Source organism: Zosterops lateralis, assembly GCF_965231275.1.
Source record: "Zosterops lateralis genome assembly, chromosome: 5".
Classification (NCBI taxonomy): domain Eukaryota; kingdom Metazoa; phylum Chordata; class Aves; order Passeriformes; family Zosteropidae; genus Zosterops; species Zosterops lateralis.
In genome coordinates, this window is record NC_139766.1 from 70,714,224 (window position 1) to 70,736,317 (window position 22,094).

General features: G+C 39.6%; 1 protein-coding gene across 8 annotated transcripts in view; it reads left to right on the plus strand.

Annotated features, from left to right (window-relative positions):
- Positions 1-22,094, plus strand: part of CAMK2D (calcium/calmodulin dependent protein kinase II delta) — a 120,479-nt gene that overhangs the window by 78,715 nt on the left and 19,670 nt on the right. For 3 of the 8 annotated variants that reach the window (XM_083862460.1, XM_083862461.1, XM_083862462.1), the window contains exons 8-16: positions 3,419-3,521; positions 7,098-7,181; positions 8,170-8,264; positions 8,569-8,691; positions 9,320-9,403; positions 10,091-10,133; positions 13,866-13,903; positions 19,256-19,315; positions 20,899-20,940. In XM_083862460.1, the coding sequence (XP_083718586.1) occupies positions 3,419-3,521; positions 7,098-7,181; positions 8,170-8,264; positions 8,569-8,691; positions 9,320-9,403; positions 10,091-10,133; positions 13,866-13,903; positions 19,256-19,315; positions 20,899-20,940 (672 nt within the window). The remainder of the gene's footprint in view (positions 1-3,418; positions 3,522-7,097; positions 7,182-8,169; positions 8,265-8,568; positions 8,692-9,319; positions 9,404-10,090; positions 10,134-13,865; positions 13,904-19,255; positions 19,316-20,898; positions 20,941-22,094) is intronic. The other 5 variants (XM_083862463.1, XM_083862464.1, XM_083862465.1 and 2 more) reach the window with 5 other exon arrangements.

Sequence of the window (22,094 nt, forward strand, 5' to 3'; positions counted from 1 at the left end):
TCAAAGATGCAGACCCCAAATTTTCTACCCATTTTGCACTTCTGGATTTTCCTGTGTCACAGTTGTACAATGGCAGACTGACAAATCTATGTCCAGTCTGTAAATCTTGTGTGGCAGCTGGGGAACATGGAATGAGTTTAAATGGAGGGATGTCAAATTTGTCCAGCTGCTCCAGTGGTTCCTGTCCATACCATACATGCAGTCCTGTGCTTCTAGCATCAAAAGGACTTGAAAAAAACAGGATTGTAGCTGTTCAAGCGGATAGAATAAGGGATGCTTTCTATTACTTTTCATACATTCACACAAAGCAACTTTTTCTTTGGGAGCGCCTTAAATCCAGCTGTTGCCTGCTCCAGACCATGTGTGGATTTCTTATTCTGGCAAATCCCGGATGAATTGAAAAAACAGTGTGAGAAAAAGTGTTTCCACCAAGCTGTAGTGCCCAGTTTCATTTGGGAAAGTGAAAACTTGAGGAAGCAGAAAACCATCCTTCTTCAGTTACAGCTCTGTGGCAAAAGCCAAAAAACCCAAAGAATTAAATGAAAGACTGGTGAAATCCGAGCAGAACACCATGTGCTGAAAAGAAGATACCAGGAGCAGAACAGCAAGATGTGGAAGGTGGTTATGGGCTGGCATGGATCCTTAAATTGCAAAACTTGATGGATTTTTTTTCCGATAACTCAGTCCAAACATGATGGCGTGCTTGGGCGTGGGGAGATTTTGGATGAGCTTGTTTCCTTTAACTTTCCTTCTAGGCTGATTTAGTAATGAACAAACAGGAGCTTTTGCAGCCTCTTATGATCTGCAGAAATGCTTGTTGCTGCTCTGTTTGTAATCACTAGTGTAAGTCAGAATGGTGGTGGGTCCTAGATCCAGAAATCAATTAACTTATTAGTGGCAACCTGGCTTTACCAGCTAGTAAAAGTGCACTTCCAGGTAGGAATTCCAGTTCTTGGCAGGCTGTAGCATTCCTGCTTTTGTGAAGCTTGTTGCAACCCTCTTACCTTCCATCAAAGAGTGGCTGCTTTAGGTATATTCAAGGAAAAATACACAAAGCCCTAAATACTTGGTATCTTAAGGATTAAAGACCTTTGGAAAAGTGTGGCATCAATCACGTTAATTTATTTGTAAGTAATTTTAGCAGTTGACAGTGCCATTGTGCATGCTTGGCTGCCACCCATTGCCAGGGAACACAAGGTGACACCACCCAATCCGGGGAGCGAGTCCTGCACTGTTAATGTTTCCCAAGTAATTGCACTCATTCCCAGTTAATGCATGGTAATTACCCACGTACCTCTGGCCAGCTCAAACAACTGCTGCATGTTGGCTCAGCACACAGTCCCACATGGCATGGCCCAAAAGGCTCTTGTCTTTGCTATGGGAGTAAATCAGGAATTCTGGTGGAACATACTCGTCTGTTAAAGTGGTACTTATGCAGAGAAGAGACATACAATGGAATAAAATAACAATTTTTCCCAAGAGGAAAACAGAAACCAAAAAAGCCAACAAAAAACCAAACCAGCATCAGAAAACACAAAACCAGTGTTATGAACAAAATCACTTTTTGGGAAAGCGGCATGTGCTCGGTGGGGTAGTGCTTGTATTCCATCCAAAAGGATGAGGCTTTTCACTGCTTTTGGCTTGCTTGAAGGTCACAACCAAATAGGATCATCCATTGCTTTAAGAGGTTTATACAAGAACAGCATTCCAGGAATTAATTACTGTGAACTTCTCTCACTCTGAGAGGAAACCTTGTAGAACTCTGTGACTGTGTGTTGAAATTAGTGGCAAGGAGTGTGACATTGCTTAAATCAGTGTTGATGAACCTAGAGAAGAGTCCTCAGCTATGCACTCAGTGTTTCATATAGTGTAGTTGAGGTGGTTACTGATAGTTTAAGTTAATACAAAGATTATATTTTGTTCTGAGGGCTCTTCATCTGAATTTTTAAAACTGTGAAAATGGAAGATTTATCACGTAACTATTGATGAAAGGTTTTTAATATTGTCTAATCTATGGCATAGCAACAAAGGATGAGTGAGAAAACAGTGTTGGTAAGTTGCTGAAAAAATGTTCCTTTGTTAAGAGGAGAAAAACCACCTTTAGACTAAAGAGTTTGTCAGGGCCCTTTGTGCTGTTAATTAACAGAAGTATCACAGTGGCCAAGGTCTTACTTAGGCTCAGGCATATTTTGCTGGATCCCTGACAAGTATTAAAGATAGGCTTTGCTGAAAGAGGCTTATGATCTTAATTGTTTCCAACCTCAGTACATGCATGGGATTAACTGCAATCACAAAAATAGTCCCATGGAAGTGATGTGATTGCTGCTGGGTTGAACCTGGGATACACACTGAAGAGTTCACAGGATTGGGGTCCCAGCACCAGCCTGGCTATAGTGAAGCTCGTTGTCACAGGCCACTGCAGAAATTGCTTCTGAGGAGTCACAGCAATACTGGTGAAAGTGAGGTTTTGTTACTCTGGAAATGTAGAACAAAACCTTTTTTAAAAATCATGGGGATTGGAAAGACAGATATGGCAAGCAAATGCTATGAGGGTCCCAGTTCTCTGAAATAATCTGTTGGTTTCTACAGGGCCTTTTTAGTTGTATTTTTAAAGCAAACATTCATACAATGAAGTTGTCTTTGGGCAATTTACATTTGCTGTAGTTGCTAATTGAAATTCAAAGGATTCATTATGAACGGTAGAGCAAACACAATTGCTATGTTAAAATCCTTTACCTTTAATTTTGTGAGCGTACTGTAGCATTTCATTTCAGATGTGACCAACATACCCTAAAAAAAAAAAGCAAAGTGGGAACTTTCACTAACTAACGTAGTTATTTGTAAAGGTTCTCTGCAGGCACAAATGTGGGTGTGCTGGTTTTGCTGAAAGATTTGCAATGTAAATACACCTGCCCTCTAAATGCAAATACCATCACAGGGCTGTTATTGTTGGGATGTCATGCAAAACATTTTTGTTTGACAGTTGTAGATGCCTGATTCTGCAAACTGCATGGGCTAGACTAGTCATCAATGAATCCCTGTCTTTTGGGAGTTTCCTGCCCCATTTTTCCAGTAGTGAGCTCTTGGGAATCTCTGACCTGTCCTGTCACACCTATAGGTGTCACAGCTCCATATGCCCATTCTGGCTCTTCTCCTTCTCTCCACACTGTCCTTAGTCTTGCTGGCATGAGCTCATGAAGGCTGGTTACAGGCCTGGTGGTTCTTTCCAGATAGGATGGGAAGTGCAAGCTTTGCAATTTCATGGAAAAAAACTCATGGGTTTCTTCTCTTTTTCACTCCTCTAAGTATTTGTTCTTTTCTGGACTACCATAACAAAAAAAAAACCAAACAAAACAAAAGTGTCTAAAATGTATTTACTTATTTTTTCATCTCAATTGTTTTCTCTCTCTGAATAAAGCCTGAGAACTTACTTCTAGCTAGCAAATCCAAGGGAGCGGCAGTAAAACTGGCAGACTTTGGATTGGCTATAGAAGTCCAGGGAGAGCAACAGGCTTGGTTTGGTAAGTAAACACCATTTTTTCCTCACCATTTTCTCAGCATAGTGGTTAAGCCTCCCCAGCTGTCCCACTCTCACCCCAGAGTGAAACATGAAGCTGTTACTCTTCGACCCTGGAAAATCTGGGTTTCCTGACTCCTAGCTTCTGCTAGCTTCTGTCAGCCTGAAAATTTGACTTAGGTGCCCACAATCCCTTTTCTCCCACTTTCTCCTGAGTATCTAGAGGCAGGAAATATGGGTGTAGACCCTGGGGTGGAGACTGGTGGTTTCCCTCAGGTGACTGAGGAATAAGACAGTAGGGTAATACTGCTGAGTGTACCTGCCCAGTCATCAGAACATTTTGTCTGAACAGGTCTCTGTCAACTGGAAACACCCGAAAATTTGATTCTGAAGCACTTTGGAATATGACTTCAATGAAAGGGAAAATAGGGAGGATTGAGCACCTGAGGCTGTAGCCAGACACTAATTACAGATTGCTTGTTACAGTTAATAGATGCCCCAAGGAGAATGGTGGAAAGTATTTAGTACTGCTAATTTTAAACAACAGTGCATGTACAATTGTGATACACGTGTCTCACGTACCACCCTCTTTGAACAGATGTGAAGCATGGGGAAAATTTATTGTAAATCCCAGGCGGAAAAAAAAATACAGAATAAAATATTTATAGCAGCTGCCTATTCTCCCTTAGAGTAGCTAGAAAATGCAGTTTGAAATGGAACAAAGTGGTTGTAAGCTTGGAACAGAAGCAGAAAGATTTTTATGGGCAGTGAGTTGGGAGGTTGAGTGTTCACAGCTATAAGTACATGTAGATGTACAGGCAGTACCATTGGACATATGTTGGCAGCTTTTTAAGCCAGCCTGTTGTTTTAAATCCAGCCTTTCTATAAATGGATTTCAGTAATCCACAAAAGACAGAGGAGATTGCTCTTCCACATCAACAAACCGACCAGTACAAAAGAAGTGGAACAGAAACAAGGCAAAACACAAGTGGTTTGTTACAATGACAAAAGCATCAGGCAAACAGGAAGCATCTCAAGAAAACATCAGTAGATTGAAGTTGACTTGAGGAATATTTTCAGTACACAGTGTACCTGCAGGTGATGCAGAGGAGGTTGCAATGCCCTGGGAAATCTTGCACTTTGTTTTTTTGTCATTTGGTTCTTGTGAAATGCTTGGTTTAGACTCATGGCATCATGAGAACTTGGGAGAAGGGATCAGAATGTCTTTAAAATACGTATGTAAGGAGAGGTCAACAAGGTAATGAAAAGAAAGTAGTCTAAAGGGGCTCCTTCTTTAAAAAAAGCTGTGGTGCTCAATGAGTGGGTTCTGTACCTGTTTTGGAACTTGCTCTGCAAAACCTGTCCAGAGTGGTCTGGGTGCTTGCCTTCAGCTTTAGGACTGCACTAACAGGGCAGAACATGAACTGCAACGGACTGGGCATTTTGAACTTTTTTTCACGTTCTTTCAGAAGATTTTTCTCCTTTCTACTGGATTCTGCAGCACTTAGTGACTCGTGGCATGCTCTGATTCTAATTATAGATCTGTATCAGTGTGCTTTTCTTTCTTTTTTCTTTTATTTTTTCTTGTATAGTCCTCTGGTGTGATGGTCCCTTTTCTGCTTGAACCATGGCTGTGCCTTAGCAGGAAGCTGGCTCAAACTCTGCCTGTTTAAATACAACAGAATACTTTCCTGGTTTGCATGTTTGCAAAACAAACTTGTTCATTGTGTATTTGTAGAAAGCCTTACAGGGTTTAGTCAAAACCTGCCATCCTCTTAGCAAGGGAAGGTGTCAGGCAGGTTGAGCTCAACAAAGCACAGATTTTTATCTTGGTCCTCTGGACACTCAGAGAAATCATGCAGGGGTAGGAGTACAAGGTGATGCAATCTCTTCCAGACACAGCACAGTCACAGTTTCCAGCTTTGCAAGTTGCTTTAGCTAAGGGTGTTAGTACAGGTGGCAACACTTTTCAGGAAAGTTCACACTTGTTTGAGGGTCCCTCTGAGCAGTTACAAAATAACCTGATAAATGACAATTACTTGTTTCCATGCGTTCTCCTTTTTCTACTGAAGTCAGGGCTGTGTACCCTTCTGGGTTTGCTGCATTAAACCACTCAGGATATTGAGGAGAGACTGTTTTTCTAGAGCATGTAGAGACAGGACAAGTAGGAATCACTTCAGACTGATAGAGTAGGTTTAGATTAGATAATAGGAAAAAATTGTTCCCTGTGAGGCTGGTGAGGCCCTGGCACGGGTTCTCCAGAGAAACTGTTGCTGCCTCATCCCTGGAAGTGTCCGAGGCTGGGGACAGGGTTTGGAGCAACCTGGTCTAGTGGAAGGTGTCCCTGCCCATGGTAGGGCATTGGAACAAGGTGATTTTCAAGGTCCTTTGCAATCCAAACCATTCTGTGGTTCTGTGTACTAAAACTGTACCAGTTATTTCACTTTAGATCTATTTTGTGTCTTCATTGAGAGATAAGGTTTGCTATGTATGATATTTATTTTTGCTTTAAAGTTTATTTTCAAGTTGTGCATAGTAATGCACATTCATTGAGCTGTGGTAAGTTTTAGTCAAGGTAACTTTGCTTCCCCTTTAAAATGAGCGCTACAACCAAGAAGAGGTATGAAACAGCGCTCTATTTAAAGCCACTTAAAACATCTATATTTCAGCTTCTCTAAGGAGGTTAAGATGTGTTTCCTGTGTGATAGTACTCCTTAACAATTCATGGCTTCCATATCAGGAGCCTGCAAAAAAACAAGCTTTTTTTTCATGACCATATTTTAGCACTTTTCTCAGTAGAATTTAAAGAATGTGTTCCTTCATTTCCTCCTCCCACTCCAAAATAATTGAGGACTGCAGGGCAAAGGCTTCTTTTTTTCTGTAGCTGTACACTTTACATTACATACACTTTACATGTCATCACTGTCTCTCATGAGTTTTGTGGAATCCAGGATGCTATTGCACAAATGGCATGTGATCCTTCATGAAAGCCACCAAATTCTCACCTCTCAGGAATTCCCAACCATTTATTTTAGGCAAAGATGCCTGAAAGAGCAGACATACTCACTGAAATTGTGCAGACTGTTAGTGGTCATTAAGTTTTTATCCCTTGGAGTGTCCTAAGAAAAGTAATATTTATACCTACATTGTGCATTTCTGCTCAGAGAGAGCAGCACTGCTGGTAATGAATAAAGGATGAAGAATATATAAATTTTAAAGGCCAGACTGCTTCAGAGATGCTTCCTGCAAACTTTTGTAAAGGGGTTTCCAGAAGTGGAATGACTTGGCAGAAATGAGTTCTGCAGTGGAAAAAATATGTTAGATGTCGCTCTAATTTTGTGCAACATATATCTCCTTATATATACAGGATATAGTAGCTGCCCCTCTGCTTTAAGTTGGTCCCCCACAATGTCAGCAATACCTTCAGGTCATGGGCCATAAAAAACAAATGGGCAAATGAAGTAGTTCGTGTCCATGCCTTGGGAAATGCTGTCCTGGGTCTTGTGGGCCGAGATGAGAATCACTTGCTTTATGCAGAGCACATCCAGGTTCTGACCAGAGCTGCCTTGTCTTTTGACAGGCTTTGCTGGAACTCCAGGATACCTTTCTCCAGAAGTGTTACGCAAAGATCCTTATGGAAAACCTGTGGATATGTGGGCATGTGGTAAGAAGTTATTCTGAAAGTTATATTCAGTCCACTGCGAAGTGTCTTAGGGTGAGAAATTATATCCAGAGTACATTATATTGTGCATCAGAAAATTCAGTATTCATTTTTAGTAGAGGTCATTGGATTTTCTGTTACCCTACAAGCTTCTTTTTTTTAATTATTTACCAGGTTGTGTTATCATGGCATTCTTGGCCATGTCTTCACAACACACTTTTGAAGAGTATTAAAAGAACAGCTGCAGGTGTATGATGCCTAATTAGTTAGAAAACACAGCAGTTCATACTGTGAGCTTGACATTTAGTTTTGGTTCACAAAGAGCCTAAAATTCTGTCTGACCAATACACCCCTCTGCAGGTATAAACTGCAGAATTAAATGTTTTCTGTACTGGAGTACAGAGTACAGAGCTTTATCATCCAGTTCTCAAAACTGTGTTCTGAGGTACTGGCAAGTGGCAGCTCCCCAGCTGAGAACAGGGGCTGGTTTCCTTATTTCACTTCTATCCACACTTAGTATGTGGTTGTATTTATGAAAGCACTTTTCTTCAGTCACAGGGAATCATCTCTGTCAGACTAGCAGGTGGTCTTTTCAATTTCCTATTGACCAAATACAGAGAAATTGGAGTTTCCCAAATTTGCTTTGCATGAGAATAGTTATAACACCATCTTGCAGACACCAGTATAAGCCCTGATAAAACCATAAGTAAAAAATGCATTTTCCTAGAACATACAGAATTATGGAATGTTATTTCTCCACCTAGATAAACATTTCCAGTGTTCCTGATCTGATGTTGTGTCAAATGCTCATTATTGCCTGTTTTCCATAAGAGGTTACCTTGTCAACCCCTCTTCTACTGCTTTCCCCAGTATGAAGGGGCAGCTGGGATGATACTCATGAGCCTTTTGTTTTACATGGTTGTTGGGTGGAAAACTAATTTCTGGAACTTGTTCCTTGAAAGCCCTTAACACTGGTGTGAATTTTCTGCAGGAGTCATTCTGTACATCCTCCTAGTGGGATACCCTCCCTTCTGGGATGAAGACCAGCACAGGCTTTACCAGCAGATCAAGGCTGGTGCTTATGATGTATGTACCATACTCTGTCTTATCAGTTATTTATAATTGTGCCTCTAAGCTGGAGTTTCCTAGAGGGAAAAGTTAAGAACTGATGAAATGGTGCCATATGAATTCTGCAACATCATCTAATCATATTATGTTTAACAGACAAGAGGCTGTTGGTCCTAAGATTTAGGTAATTTGTAAATGATCATGAGGTAAAGGCAGAGCCTTATAATTTTTAAGCTCTTATTTGAATCCAGTACTGGATCTTTAGGTTAAATTGTGTAAAAATTGTACAAGACAATATACACATGTGTAATTTTTTCTGAAGTTCCCCTCACCAGAATGGGACACGGTGACTCCTGAAGCAAAAGACCTTATCAATAAAATGCTCACCATCAACCCAGCGAAACGTATCACAGCATCAGAAGCGCTAAAGCATCCATGGATCTGTGTAAGTAATTTCCATGGGTTCAGCACAATCACTTGGCAGACAAATCAGTTTATGGTTTGCTTCAGCATATAGTGAATGTATTGAGAGGATAACTTCTGTTCTTGTTCATGCAGCCTGTTTGTGTAAACTGTAAAATTATAATTACACAGATAGATCAGTAGTGGTCTATATTGACATCTCAGCTTGGGGTAAGATTTTTGCAAATTTATCTTTGTCTTGACTGTTGTACAGAATGTTCTCTGCAAAAATCAGTGTTACTTTAAATTTTCCATGAGAAGGAAGTGCAGGAAAATAACTTTGAATTAGATTTTCGTTTCCCTGAAGTCATTCAGATAAGCGTGAAATGTGCAGGCAGGGAATTAAGGGACTTCTGAAAAGTCAGTTTGCAGGTAGCAGAAGCTATCTGGCTTTTCCTGCATCCAGGACTTTCCTCCTATTCCACACTATGATTTTTCAAGTGGAATTTACACATGGAAAAGGCTGAGTAAAGGTGCACAATGGGATAGACAACATAGAAATTAAAGGCCTAAGTTGGAGACCATGGGTTGTAATATGTGTGTTGTAGAGTAAACAAACTGCTAAACACTTGCCTGGATGCCTTAAAATAATTCTTTTCTTCTTCTTTCAGCAACGTTCTACTGTTGCCTCTATGATGCACAGACAAGAGACTGTAGATTGCTTGAAGAAATTCAATGCAAGAAGAAAACTAAAGGTAAGAATGAAATCTTGTGCTTGTGTTCAGAGTACAAATGGTCTCTGTGCAGAGTTTTGCTAAATATTATTCCTAAATGACCTATTGATAGAAGATCATCTTTTGGCTTGAAGATTTTAAACTTTCAAAATAAGTGAATATAAGTTAGCTTTCCTTTTTTTAATTCAAAACTATGGCAGTCCTCTGTATTGAGACATACTAAAAGTATTTTCTTGAAGGAAAATCCTTAAGGTTATTTTTCTGAATTACGCTCTGTTTTTTCCTGGCCAGACATGATAACTTCACAGAATATGAACTTGTCTAATGTGTACATTACAAATAACTTCCTATTCCTCCCTAAAAAAAGAATCTAAGAACAATAATAAAGTCTCTTTCATATTCATTTATATATTTTGAATAATTGCTCTGCCTCTGAATACTCCTGGCTTGTGCATTACATACTGACAGTTGGTAAATATTTGAGATATCAAGATTGTTGATAGGTGTGTAATTAAGAATAAATTACAATTTATGCACTTGTGACATGGCGTATGAGAGGTAGTGCACAGATAATCCATTCTCTCAGGGTTAATTCAGTAATTGGTGTCATTTACCCAGGTATTTTCCTTTTTGTTGTATTGTGTTGTATTGGCACTCAGAGTATTACACAAGTATGATGCTAATTTGAGAAAATGTGTGTGTACACAGGGGGCCATTTTGACAACAATGCTGGCTACCAGGAATTTCTCAGGTATGTTCATTGAGCTCCAGATTAATGCAGTCTTTATATTTTGATGTCTGTGAAGGCTGAGATCTAATTAGGATTTGTCCAGGAGCATCCAAGTAGGATATATATCATGTTATTTCCTGTGATGAAGCAAACAAGAATTTACTCTCTTGGAGCCAAAAAAAATCTCTTATAGGTGACAATCTGATTTTTCTGTAGAATTTGAGCTCTTTCCCTGCTTTTTGACTGTTATCTGTCAAAGGCAGGCAGCATTTTCATGCCTATTTTGGTGCAAGCAAAATGAAAGTTATGCATATAGCTCCACATGCACAAGTAACACCCAACAACATTTAGAACTTATGCATTTTTATATATGTGAAATGTCATTCCATAATTCTGTTGCATCCTGTATTAAAAATAACATCAGTACTCATTTATTTCTTTATTGCTTTGCTAAGGAGTAAGAAGTGTAGTAACATGAGTCCCCATTTTCTTTCTAATGCCCAGCAGTGCCTAGCTGGATGTCAGAAGAGTTGTTTCCTCTTTATGAAACAGTTTTGTCCTGATAACTCTGGAGATTTAGATCTCACACTAAACAAATTCTAATAGCAAAAGCTAAAATTGCTGTTAGCAGAGTTAGAATTGTCCAAAGTAGTGGAATTGCCAGAAAAACAATGCTGTGTTGAATTTTTCATTTTGCCATTTAAGATTTCCAGTGAATAGTGAACTAGAGCACCAGATTTAAAAACCAGTGATTTTACATATCCTCCTACTCTGTGATGTAACTATTGGAGTGTAACATAAATTACTGTACAGGCAAAAACATGATAGTGCTCTGGGCATGTTTAGAATAATAATAAGCACTGACTCATCCAAAAAAATTACATAATCATGAATGCAAGAACAACTTGTTTAATTTGCATAGTACTTGAAATACAATTTCTTTCTTAGTTAAGTTTCCTTCTCTAATACACACCTAAACACAGAGGACTGCATTTATCTACATTACCTTGAGTTAGTGCTTAATGAATTCCAGTGTCTGCCAACTCATTTCGCAGGTGGGAAGGCTGTAGGCTGCACTTCTTGTAAAAATGAATTACTGTTAAATATCAAACAAACAAATGACTCCTCATCTCTTTTCGCAACTGTCACTGTCAATATATGTAAGTGTCAAATTCAGCTTCCATTAACCAAAAAAGCTGAAGTAGTTTTTTAACAATATTTCAGCATGAAAAGCAAACAAGGGGGTTTGGCTTTTTTTGGATTTGTTCACCTGTCGTCCCTTGTTTTACACCATAGCAACCCATGTTTTTTCTTGACTGCATTTTATTTTTCGGTTTCTTTATTCATTGTATTTCATTGCAAAGCATGCTTATGAAGGTCATTTGTCCATAATGATGTGGTTATAAAAGTGTTTTATTTTCCTTTTTTTTCTTCCTTTTATGTGGAATGTATATTTCTTGTGAGGTAAGACCCTCATCACGTGAAAGGAACATCTCTTTTCTCTTCTCAATCCAAACTGCTGTTTGTCCTCAATCACTTTAATTTCTCCATCTTGTCACAAAGCATTTGTTTCCAGTCTGCTTTCTGGCCTAGTAGCACTGCCTTAGGTTTTATTTATAGCTCTCGCTTGTAGTCGCAAGAAATCTCTCATTGTGGGCTTAATTTAGAATGTGCTGATTGCTTTGCTCCAGCAAATTCTTTAAATATTAGATTTGTGTGCAATATCTGTGATTAAAGAAAGATGAATGCAGGCACTATTAAAAACCCATTGCAGGCCAAACCCAGCGGAGGCACGGCACATGTCCTGTGACATACAGCAGTGCACAGTAACCCGTGCTGGGCACATTCCAAAGGAATACTTGGTGCTGCTGCTTGTGGTGCCCTCATTTACTGCCTCTCATTGAATTGTTTACATAGAACATAAAGTGTTCATCAAGCAGAAAAAGAACTCAGAAGTTTCCTGTGCAAATTTAGAGAAAGGACCTAGAGCAGTCTATAAGAATTAATTTATGTTTTGCCATATTTTTGTAAGTCTATAAAACAGGCTTTGAAAGCTATTAACTTCTGAGGGTTTTTTTTGTCCTTAGGTTTCAGAAATATCTCCTTCTCTTTGCTTTCCCTAAATAAATTCATGAAGTTAATGGAGTCCCCTCAATATTTGTGGTAATATAAAATCTAAGGCCCTCTTGCCTCAGGTCCTGAAAGCACACATTGCCGCAGGGAGTGTCCAATCTCCAAAGTATGTGGAGAAAAAGTTGGTTTCAGTATTTACTTACGTGTTTCTTCAAATAAAAATGCAGCAGCACTGCTGCACAATACAGGCAAACTTAATTTTGTTCATTTTAGCTGTGAGATGTGGCCTTGTGGGAATTCTAATGGTAGTGTTGGCTGATGTCCGCAGTTATTAAACTGCATTTGGAGGGCTGATTGGAGTGAAGTTAGAAACATCAACCTGGCTTCACTTTCCAGGGTTTATTTCATGTAAACTACACAATAATGGGCATTAGTCATTTCTGTACTGTTGCTGAGGTGATCTTACATTTTCTGTGCTGTAAAATGAGCACTTAATGCAGATGCAGCTCAAAAATAATCCACAATTACAAGAATGAGCTTTAAATGTAAACCACATAGTCAATAACTCCAGTATCCTCAGCCAGTCTGAGCAGCCTTGGGCATGCAAGGTCCAATTGGTTTGGGTTTTGGGTGATTTTTTTAAGATAAGGATGCCATTAAGGATGGGAGCTCCATATCAGGCCTGTCTCCCAGAATGGCAATTTCTTACAACCTGAGCTGTGGAACACTTTCTGATGGGAAGATTGGGCCATAAACAACAATAAAACCAGAATAACGGCAGGCTTGTTGTGTAATTTATTATTCTTCAAGTCTTTGGCAGTGATTCATGAAGCATTTACGCTTTAGTGAATAGTTTATATGGATTTGGTAGGTCAGCCAGCACGTATTTCTGCTATGAATGTTTTCAGGTTCAGAGCTGTGCTGTGCTTGTTTGCACGTTACCCTTCCAAATTTAGTAAATTGGACCAATTTGATGCCAGTGGTGGAATTTAAAGCCTGACACGTGAATAACGTTATGGCAAATAAAATTTTGAAGAAATTTGATCAGTATACAACACGATTCAGAAAATAGCATGTTTTTTTCATCAGGAGCTGAAGCAAAGCCCAGAATTTGTTATTATTGCCTCGCAGGCGGTAACCTTCCGACACAGCCTTTCGCTAGCAAATGGTCCTTCCTTTCTTCCTCGCAACTGTGCTGCCCTTTCACGCAAGGAGGCTGATGCTGTCACGGGGGGAGTCCCCAGAGGGGGATTGTGCCTGTTGGTGCCATCACTGAGGTACCAGTGGGCACTGCAGGCACCTGCTCTGAGTCCCTGCCATCCAAACAATACGTTTTCATAGTCGTGTCAAATAAAAATGTATTGCAGGTGAGAAAATGGAATTATCCAAAACTGCTGCTTTTACACTTGCCCTGCTTCCATTTCCTCTCTGCTGCCCAAAGAGCTCTCTCCTTGTAGAAGTACAGTTAACCTATGGCAGTAGTCAATGGAAAAAGAGATGTTTGATAATCCTAAAAATTGGTGGCTTCCTAAAGATTTTATTCCCTGTGCTCAGATAAACAAAAGGAGGAAGTAAAAGCTGAGAACATACCTGGAGCTGGGAGGCACTGGGGGTTTGCTGCACAGCTGGGTGACGTGAGGGGAACCACCTGACACTGAAATTATTTGTCTCGTTTTACAGCAGCCAAGAGTTTACTGAAAAAGCCGGATGGAGTTAAGGTAGGTTAAACACCTGCTTTCCATTTCAAAGATATATTCTTAGTCTCCACCTACCTGTAACTTCTGCCAGGCTTTAGAATTGATTATTGCTATTTCTTTCCTTCATAGAATCTGTTAGTTAAGTGTTTCTCACTAGCTATTTGGAGTGGTTGAAGTTGGTAGGTGAAGCTTAGAAATTAAATAAAACATATTTGAAAAGCCAGCAGTAAGTAAGCAGAAGGTAGAAAACTACTGGAGAAAATGTTTTTTCTTGCTTTTTTAATGAAGAATGATTATGTAATTAATGACTCAAAAGAATCAGTTAACTTGTAAATAATGGTTTGGTGGTGGGCTTTTTAGGCATCAGTGTTTATGTGCAGCTCTGTTGCCTCTGTGTTTCCCCTTGACTTTGCATTAGATTTTGTGGAAGACCAAAAGTATACGGGTAGGCTTGGCTCCACATGAGGTGTGTTCTGCCAGATGTACTTGCTATATTTGGCAGAACTTGAGGGGTTTACTGTCTCAGATCAGCTCATCCTGGCTAAGAGACCTTGCTAAGAAGGGAACATTTTGGCAGCTTTCGTACATGATTTAGAGCTCCTGTTCTCACGTCACCAGACCCTGCAGGAGGAGAGATGCTTCACAAATGAACATTTGGCATAAATACTTTGGAAAAAAATGCAGGGGGAAAAACCACACTGCAGAAAATGTATTTTTTTTTTCCTCAGAGGACTCTTAAAGACTAATATAATGCCTCAAGCTTTCATTATAAGATTCAAAAGATATTCTTCTGTGCTCTGTGTATTTACGCAGAAGGGTGTCTTTCAGCTGAATTTTAATTTTCTATTTGATCTTAATATCTTACTTTAACAAAACATTATAAATACTTGCTTAAATACCAGATTCACAGTATATTTGTGCCTGCTGTCTGACATATGCACACTTTGCCGATCAAAAAAATCCCAAGCCTGACCTACAAAGAAATGAGTACAGTACCATCTCAGTGCTTCTCACTGCCAAGCAATGGAGATGCCAGTCACATGGAGGAGCACACATTTGGAACAATTCTATCATTGCTGGAAAACCCTGAACATGTTTCATTGTGGAATAGATAAATTTTATCTATTATCACTCCCTCTGACTAGTTTTCCTTTTTAAATATCATTCCTCCTACAGGTCTACGATGCTATTTGTTCTATTGCAATCTCAATTATAATATGGGAAACAATCGTTGCCAAAATTTTGCCTAAATTGCACCTGCTGGGATTCAGTTCTTTGGTTTTCAGCACATGTTATGTGTCTGCTGTTAGTCTGCATGGTCATGTGGAGCAAAGAGAATAAATGTAAATCTGGGGAAGTCTGTTGTTGCTGTTATTGAGATACTCTGTAGCTTTTTTCCACCTCTTCCAACAGCTGTAGCTTTTTCTTATTAAAAAAAAAAAAAACAAAAACAGCCAAAAGAGAAATATACTGTACTCCATGCATTGCTACTGCAAATCCAACCAGTCACGTTTTCTTCTTTTCCTTTCTCTCTGACTGGTCAATTCAGAAAAGGAAGTCCAGTTCGAGTGTTCAGATGATGGTGAGGATCTTTATCGACAGATTTTTTTTCCTCCTGTGAAACGTTCACACTTAGAAATCAAACAGTTGCATTTAGCTTTGTTAACATACTGTGAGAACTGCAAGACTTTAAAGTACAACCTTGTGAATTTTAAGCCTGCAGTTGCTATATGCCATCCACAGTGAATCATTCAGCCATTCTTTCAAGCAAGTCTTTACTTTTTTTTAACCTGGGGACATACAAAAACAAAAAAGTAGATGTAACATCAGCCAATGCAGCTGTTCTTAGTAAATAAGAATAGTAACAAAATAGTAATCTTGTAACAGCCTTCTCTTCATTTTTAAAACCTCCTTATTTTAAAAGCTAATAGTATTAATACCATAAAATGTAACACAAAACACGTTGCACAGTGATTCAGTACTGCATTAATTGAGCCACTGTAGCCCAAGTTGCCATGCTAAATGCTCAGGAGTAAAAAAGCCAATTTCCCAGCCTTCTTACTCTAAAGTTTCCCAGCCAGCTTCCTTTGCAGATCAGAGCTATGTCCCAAGATGTCCCAGCTGACAGTCTCAATAACTATTCTTCCTCCTCAACCTGCTCTCCAGTCTTGTGTTCATTTGGCCTCCATGACTGTACATGGTAACTCCCTCTATTGCTGTTTATGGTGGTTCTGGATGTGACCTTTGAGGTGCTGGTGAGGATGGGCTCTGCCTGCTGCTGCTGCCGGCAGAGAGAAGGCAAGCAGCCTCCATCCACACCTTTCACTGGGAAGCCTCCCTCCTTGGAAAGCAAAAACTGCTGCTCAGGTGCCAGCAGCCGTGCAGTTATGTAGGAAAACCTCTGTTCCTTGGGTGGATGCAGCATTCCAGTGACAGGAGCCACGGCGTCCACAGGAGGGGCACTGGGAAGGTGCACTGTGATTATTGCCAGGATCCCAAACCTGAGGTGTGCGTTAACTTTTTGTTACAGAAATAACCTGTGAAAGATAAAGCCCCAAGGTAGGGGCCTTATTTGTTAAAATATTTTCATATTCTGTGGAAAAGAGGCCAATAATGATTTCTACAGTTGTGCCCAGCTGTTTGGAGTGTGTGTGTGTCTGTCCTGCACTACTGTCACACCTCAGAGAGTGACTTTTGGCAAGTGATACAGCAATAAAACATTCTCCTTCACAACAAACAGAATGTCACTGGTTAAGCACAAATAAACTTTGAAGTAACTGTTTCATATGACAGTATTGCAGTACTTTTGGAATTATTTCCCTTTGCTGTTGAAAATACATGCAAAATTCACCATGTGTTCATAGATTATTGTCTCTGTTCTGTGAGAGAGAAAGCATGTACAGCTTATTGCTGTTTTCTCTCAAAGTTTCAAAGGATTTTACCAAGTTCTGTTTACATGGAAGAAAAAACTGTATTTTGAATCACATTTTCTCTCTCTGTTCCTAATGAATGCTGGATTCTCAATATCTCACTGAAGAAGTTTTGAATAGATTTTCTGCAGTTTTCAGCAGTAGCTGTAATGAATATTATTTATTTTCATAGGCTTCCACCAAGGGAGTATGAACCCAGGCCTGCTCTCCTTACTCAGGCAAAATAGGAACTGAACTTTCACTAACCTGTTTTCCTCATGTGTTCAACCAAAAGCACTCATTTGGGATTCCACTTGAGTTTTTGTATTAAGCTGCTGCTGAATAGGACTGTATGAAATCTGACAAAATCTTCATTTCTTTCTCTATTGTTTTTCCTTTATGTCTATTTGCTTTTTGCTAGGGTCTTTTTAACTGTAGTCTCTCAATGACTACACTGTCACAAAAATATGAATTTGTAGTTGGGCAGCTTGGTGAGCAATTTTTGTCTTGCTTGGAAGGTTTAATCTGCTGTCAAGCAGCCCTGTTTGTGTTCCCACTCTTCCACAGATGTCCAGTAGAACTTTCATTTACTGAAATGAATGGGGTTTTCTTTAGAGTTTTTTCCTGAGTAAGGAGTTCAGGGTTCTGCTCATCTCAGAATCCCATAAGTATCAAAGCAAGTAAAATACTTGCCAATACTTAGATCTCCCCATGAAAGACTATGCACAAAGGTGTTTGTTCTCTCCCTGTCCTGACTTCAGACAATCCTACATCTTGCAGCTGTAATTGGGCAGAGAAATGAAATTTATTTGACAATAAGTAAGTCAAGTTGTAATCACTTGCAACTCAATAATGACTCGTATGTTCTCTTAATGACAATTTCTGTTGAAAGAGTGTTGTTTAAAAAATAACTGCTCCTCATCCTCCTTCTGTAGAGCATTGTGAACTTTGCTTTTAAACCAAAGAAAATTATTTTTATTCTATACGGGAAATTGGTTTCTATCACAAGTATTATTAAATAACATTTAGTGTCAACATAATGTTCCCTCATTAACGAAACTACTTTATATTCTTCAAAGCCAGTTAAATGCTGTCTAAAACATAGAAAATTTGCAGTCTGTTATTCATTACTGCAAATCCTGTGGACATTTTCATAATTTGAATGTATCCTAAGTAAGATTCACTTCACCTGTAGTCTCAGTTCCTGAAATCCACAAGTCAGCTGCCACACCTGGCCCGAAGTAAAATAATCATCAAAAAGTGGGACATGGAGTGTGGAATTTCATTTCTTTTCATTCCATAACATTAATTACATTTCTAGAAAAATACATTAACAAAACAATTTCAGGCATTTCTGGTTTTGCTTTGCACATTTATTACTACATACTATGACTGGAAGGTTCAGTAGAACTTGATGTTTTGGATCAAAGTCTTTTCAGATGATCTGTATCTATATAAGTAGTTCTGCACGGTGCTTCGGACCACCCTTGTTAAAATTAGACATGACCAAAATGTAAATACATCTTTCAAACCAGTTTTACAATACTTGAATCTTGCTTCTTAGTGCATGTAAAAAGTGGCTCGCTACATTATTTTTAGTATTTCTGTTCTTCCCATACCCCATGGTATTAACAAAAGTTTAATATTAAAAAATTGATTTAAAGGATCTGATACTTTGAAAGTTCCTGCTGAGCAGTTTAATTTGAATTAATATTTTGTACAGATAAAAGCCAGAAGGTGTAGCACTGTACTAAGCTTAAGAAGTATCATGAGGACCTATATGTAAAGTTAAACAGAGAGGTGCTGATGGCTGGAGTGAGACTACAGGTATTGTAGTGGAAAACCTTGCACTTCTGAGTCACAGTACCAACACTCAGAAACTGCCAATGACTTTCTGCCAGAAATAGCACCAAAAAAGCTAAAGGGGGACCAGTCTCTTTCTAGCATCAGTCATAGTTATTCCAAAGTGGAATCAGAAGCCAGTAGAACAAATTACGGATTCTTGGAGCGCTACGAATAATTAAATATTATTTATGGTAGTGGTAATTCATTAGAAGTAAAGAACTATTGGGTGCAATGACCTAATACCATTGCATGTCACGAAATGGCAGTGGCTATTTAGGACTTTGTTGCAACTTGCATTAATTCTTTATTCTTCTTAGACATGCTTAGCTGCTACTTATGGGCTCTCTGTTAAGTGCCTCAGCTCAACTCATCTGTCCCTTATCTAGGCCTTGGTGCAGGGCTCTGGCAGCCCATGAGGAGGAGCTGCCAGCCAGCTCCCAGAACTAGTGTTAGTGTTCCTGCAAGTTCCTAAGTTCATCTTTCTGTATTCTTTATTTCCATATCTATATCTATCTATAGATACCGGTACCTGTCTATAGATTTTGTGTGCGGAGATATAGATACGGTGCCTACCATGAGTTCTAAGGCCTGTCTGTTTCTGTTTTCTGCATACCTACAGATAAACAACAAAGCCAACGTGGTAACCAGCCCCAAGGAAAATATTCCTACCCCGGCGCTGGTATACCTGGAATTTTCCTTCTCATGCTATCTGGAAGTTTTTGACTGTCTTCTGTTTGTTCTTCCTTTTTTTTTTTTTTTTTTTCCCTTTTTTGCTTTTTCATGCATTTACTCTGTTTGCTTTCTAAAAACAGGTTTTGGAAAACCTTTTTGTTTGAATTATGCTGTCTTTTTTTTTGTGAGGAAATCCATTAGAGCGTGTTTATTGACAGAAAATGTTAAATGGAAGCTGGATGCGGTAGAGTTGTAGCATTTGTAACTGTAGCTGAATTTTTTGCATGCTGTGCCAGAAAGTGAGTAGAATGTGCTTGGTGTTGCTCTTAGCTCTTTGCCTGATGACTGTTTCCACCTTCTAATGCTAACCTTTTGCACCAACAAAATTTTTAAAAACTGGCTCTATTCTTTTCTTGGCTTTGTCTTAGTGTAAGTATTGATATCCAGGAGAGCTAACAGGATTATTACTAGGCTGCCATGAAACAGACCTTATTCAGATTTTCATTCCATATTTCCTGAAACTCAGCAGGACTTTGCAAGTCTTCTCTGGGATCAAGAGGCATCTAGAGCTAAACATTTTGCTTGTTTCTCTTCCATGTGAATCAGCAGGAGACATTAGTCATTAATAAGCTCTGCTAAGGACATATTAAAAATCAAAGTGATGTTCCTGGATGTTTACTGCAGTCTCACTTTTATTAATAGCCTTATTTCTGAGGCACCTGTGTGTCACGGGGCTCACCAATGTAAATGCCGGTGCCTAAGTACCGCATGTTGTGCCCTGTTGGTTCCCATGTGCATATAAAACTTTGAAAATGGGGTAGTTCACACACATTTGGAAGCATTTTTCCTCTGGAATTTTTTTGAGCAGCTGGCACTAAGGCATACTGTAAGTTCTTCCTAAGGCCGAGCCAGCAGGTTGCATGCAGGAGTTTATGGCAGTCCATTCCCAAACGGAGCTGTGCCCGATGCCCCATGCTGAAAGCTTGCTGGCCAACTGCCATTTCAGAGATTATTGAACCTTTTTTTCAGTTAAAGGATTTGGGGAAATTACACTTTTAAATGGCACGAAGATCTCTTCCGCTTGCTTTTATGCAGTTCTGCCAAGGCAGGAGTTGAGGGCAATCCACAGGTAGTCATCCTTAATCCTTATCACTTCTGCTGTATTTCGATTTGATCACTTCATGCTAATACAAGCAAACATGATTAAAGAGAAGAGGTTATTAAAGCTTTGAGATTTGTGGCCGCCCTGCCTGTCCAGGTTCAGACAGGAAAGCACATGGAGCATTTGGCCTGCCCTCATCCAGAAGAGCCTCGGCAGGTCCCCAGAGCTTCAAAGCCCTGCACACCCCGGTCCTGAATAAGGTCTCTGCATGCTGCTGCATTAGGTGAGATGGCCTTTTTTTGCTGGCTTGCTGTTGAGGAAATCTGTGTTAGAGACATCCAGTTTCACCCCCTGGCGACAGTTAACATTTGTTTTAACTCTTGTCAATGTTCAGCATTTGTGAGCTGGCTCTTCTTGCACTCCCTCACACCAGTGAAAATGTATTTACCAATGGGAACTCTTTCTTTCTTTATTTTGTTCTTGCTCAGGAGCCCCAAACTACAGTAATCCACAACCCTGATGGAAATAAGGTATTCAGAAAGAATCAACTCCATCTTGCTTTTCCACACATTCCATCCACTATTCCACAGCACAATAGACCCATTCTGAGAATTTGCGAAGGAAAATCTCATTCCTGCATTTGTTACACCCAGTGTCTCTTGAGCCTGTATTCATCTGTGTCCATCTGCTGCGTGCGTCCTGCTGCTTCTGAGCTCCTGAAGCTCTTGGGGGAGTCTGTAGCAATGGGCAGAGCTCAGTGCCCTGTGCAGCTCAGCTCGGGGAGCAGGAGCATCTCTCTCATTTCAGCCAAAACTTCTGCAGTCTAAGGGAAACCTAAGAGTGCTGTTCTCAGAGCGTGGTGAGATGATCCCGGCGAGTTTTACGTGCAGTCATCACCTCAGTCAAAGATGTCATTTCAGTTTATCCCATCTGCTGTTTCTCAGCATGCTTGTACACTGTGTCATCACATGTCTTTTGCACAGGACTTTGGTTTTCTTCCATAACATCACTGGGCAGTTTCCAAAAAAATTTCACATTTCAAGTGACAAAGAGGTCTTTTGAATTTTTACATGTTTTCTTCATGCTCTTTTCTTTTTCTCATGTATTGTGATGTTTGCGTCTGGCAGCTGATCCCTAAAACGTGTTTTGTTTTGTTTTTTTCATGCATGGACTTGAAAAGGGCCAGGAAATGCCATCATTTACATATAACACATGTTCCTAGGTTTCCTGAAAAGAATTTACGCTTCAACAAGAATTTCACTGTTTGCAGTGCTGATTTAATTCACGTCCCATTTATCTAGTCTTAACTCCCTGTGGTTATTTCATAAGAGAAGGAGTGGATCTGAGTGACGAAATAATGCATGCAGACATTCCTCGAGCATGGAAGTGCTGATGGTGTGTGTTGTGCTTGTGTGTCCCCATCCTTTATGTCCCCTGCACCTGTCCAACAGAGAACTTGTGTTTTCATGTTATTACTCCTTCAGCTCCCCAAGTTTAAACCCACAGGCCACGAGCGGCCTGTGTTTGAACAGCAGGCTGATCTTTATCGCTGAAGTCCACTAAAGCCCAGAAAACCCAGATAAAATATTGGCGTGACTACATCTACTTGATTTTATTACATAATCTCAGCAACTAAGATACTCAATGTCCCAAACGGTACAAACCGCTTAATGCAGAGAGTTCC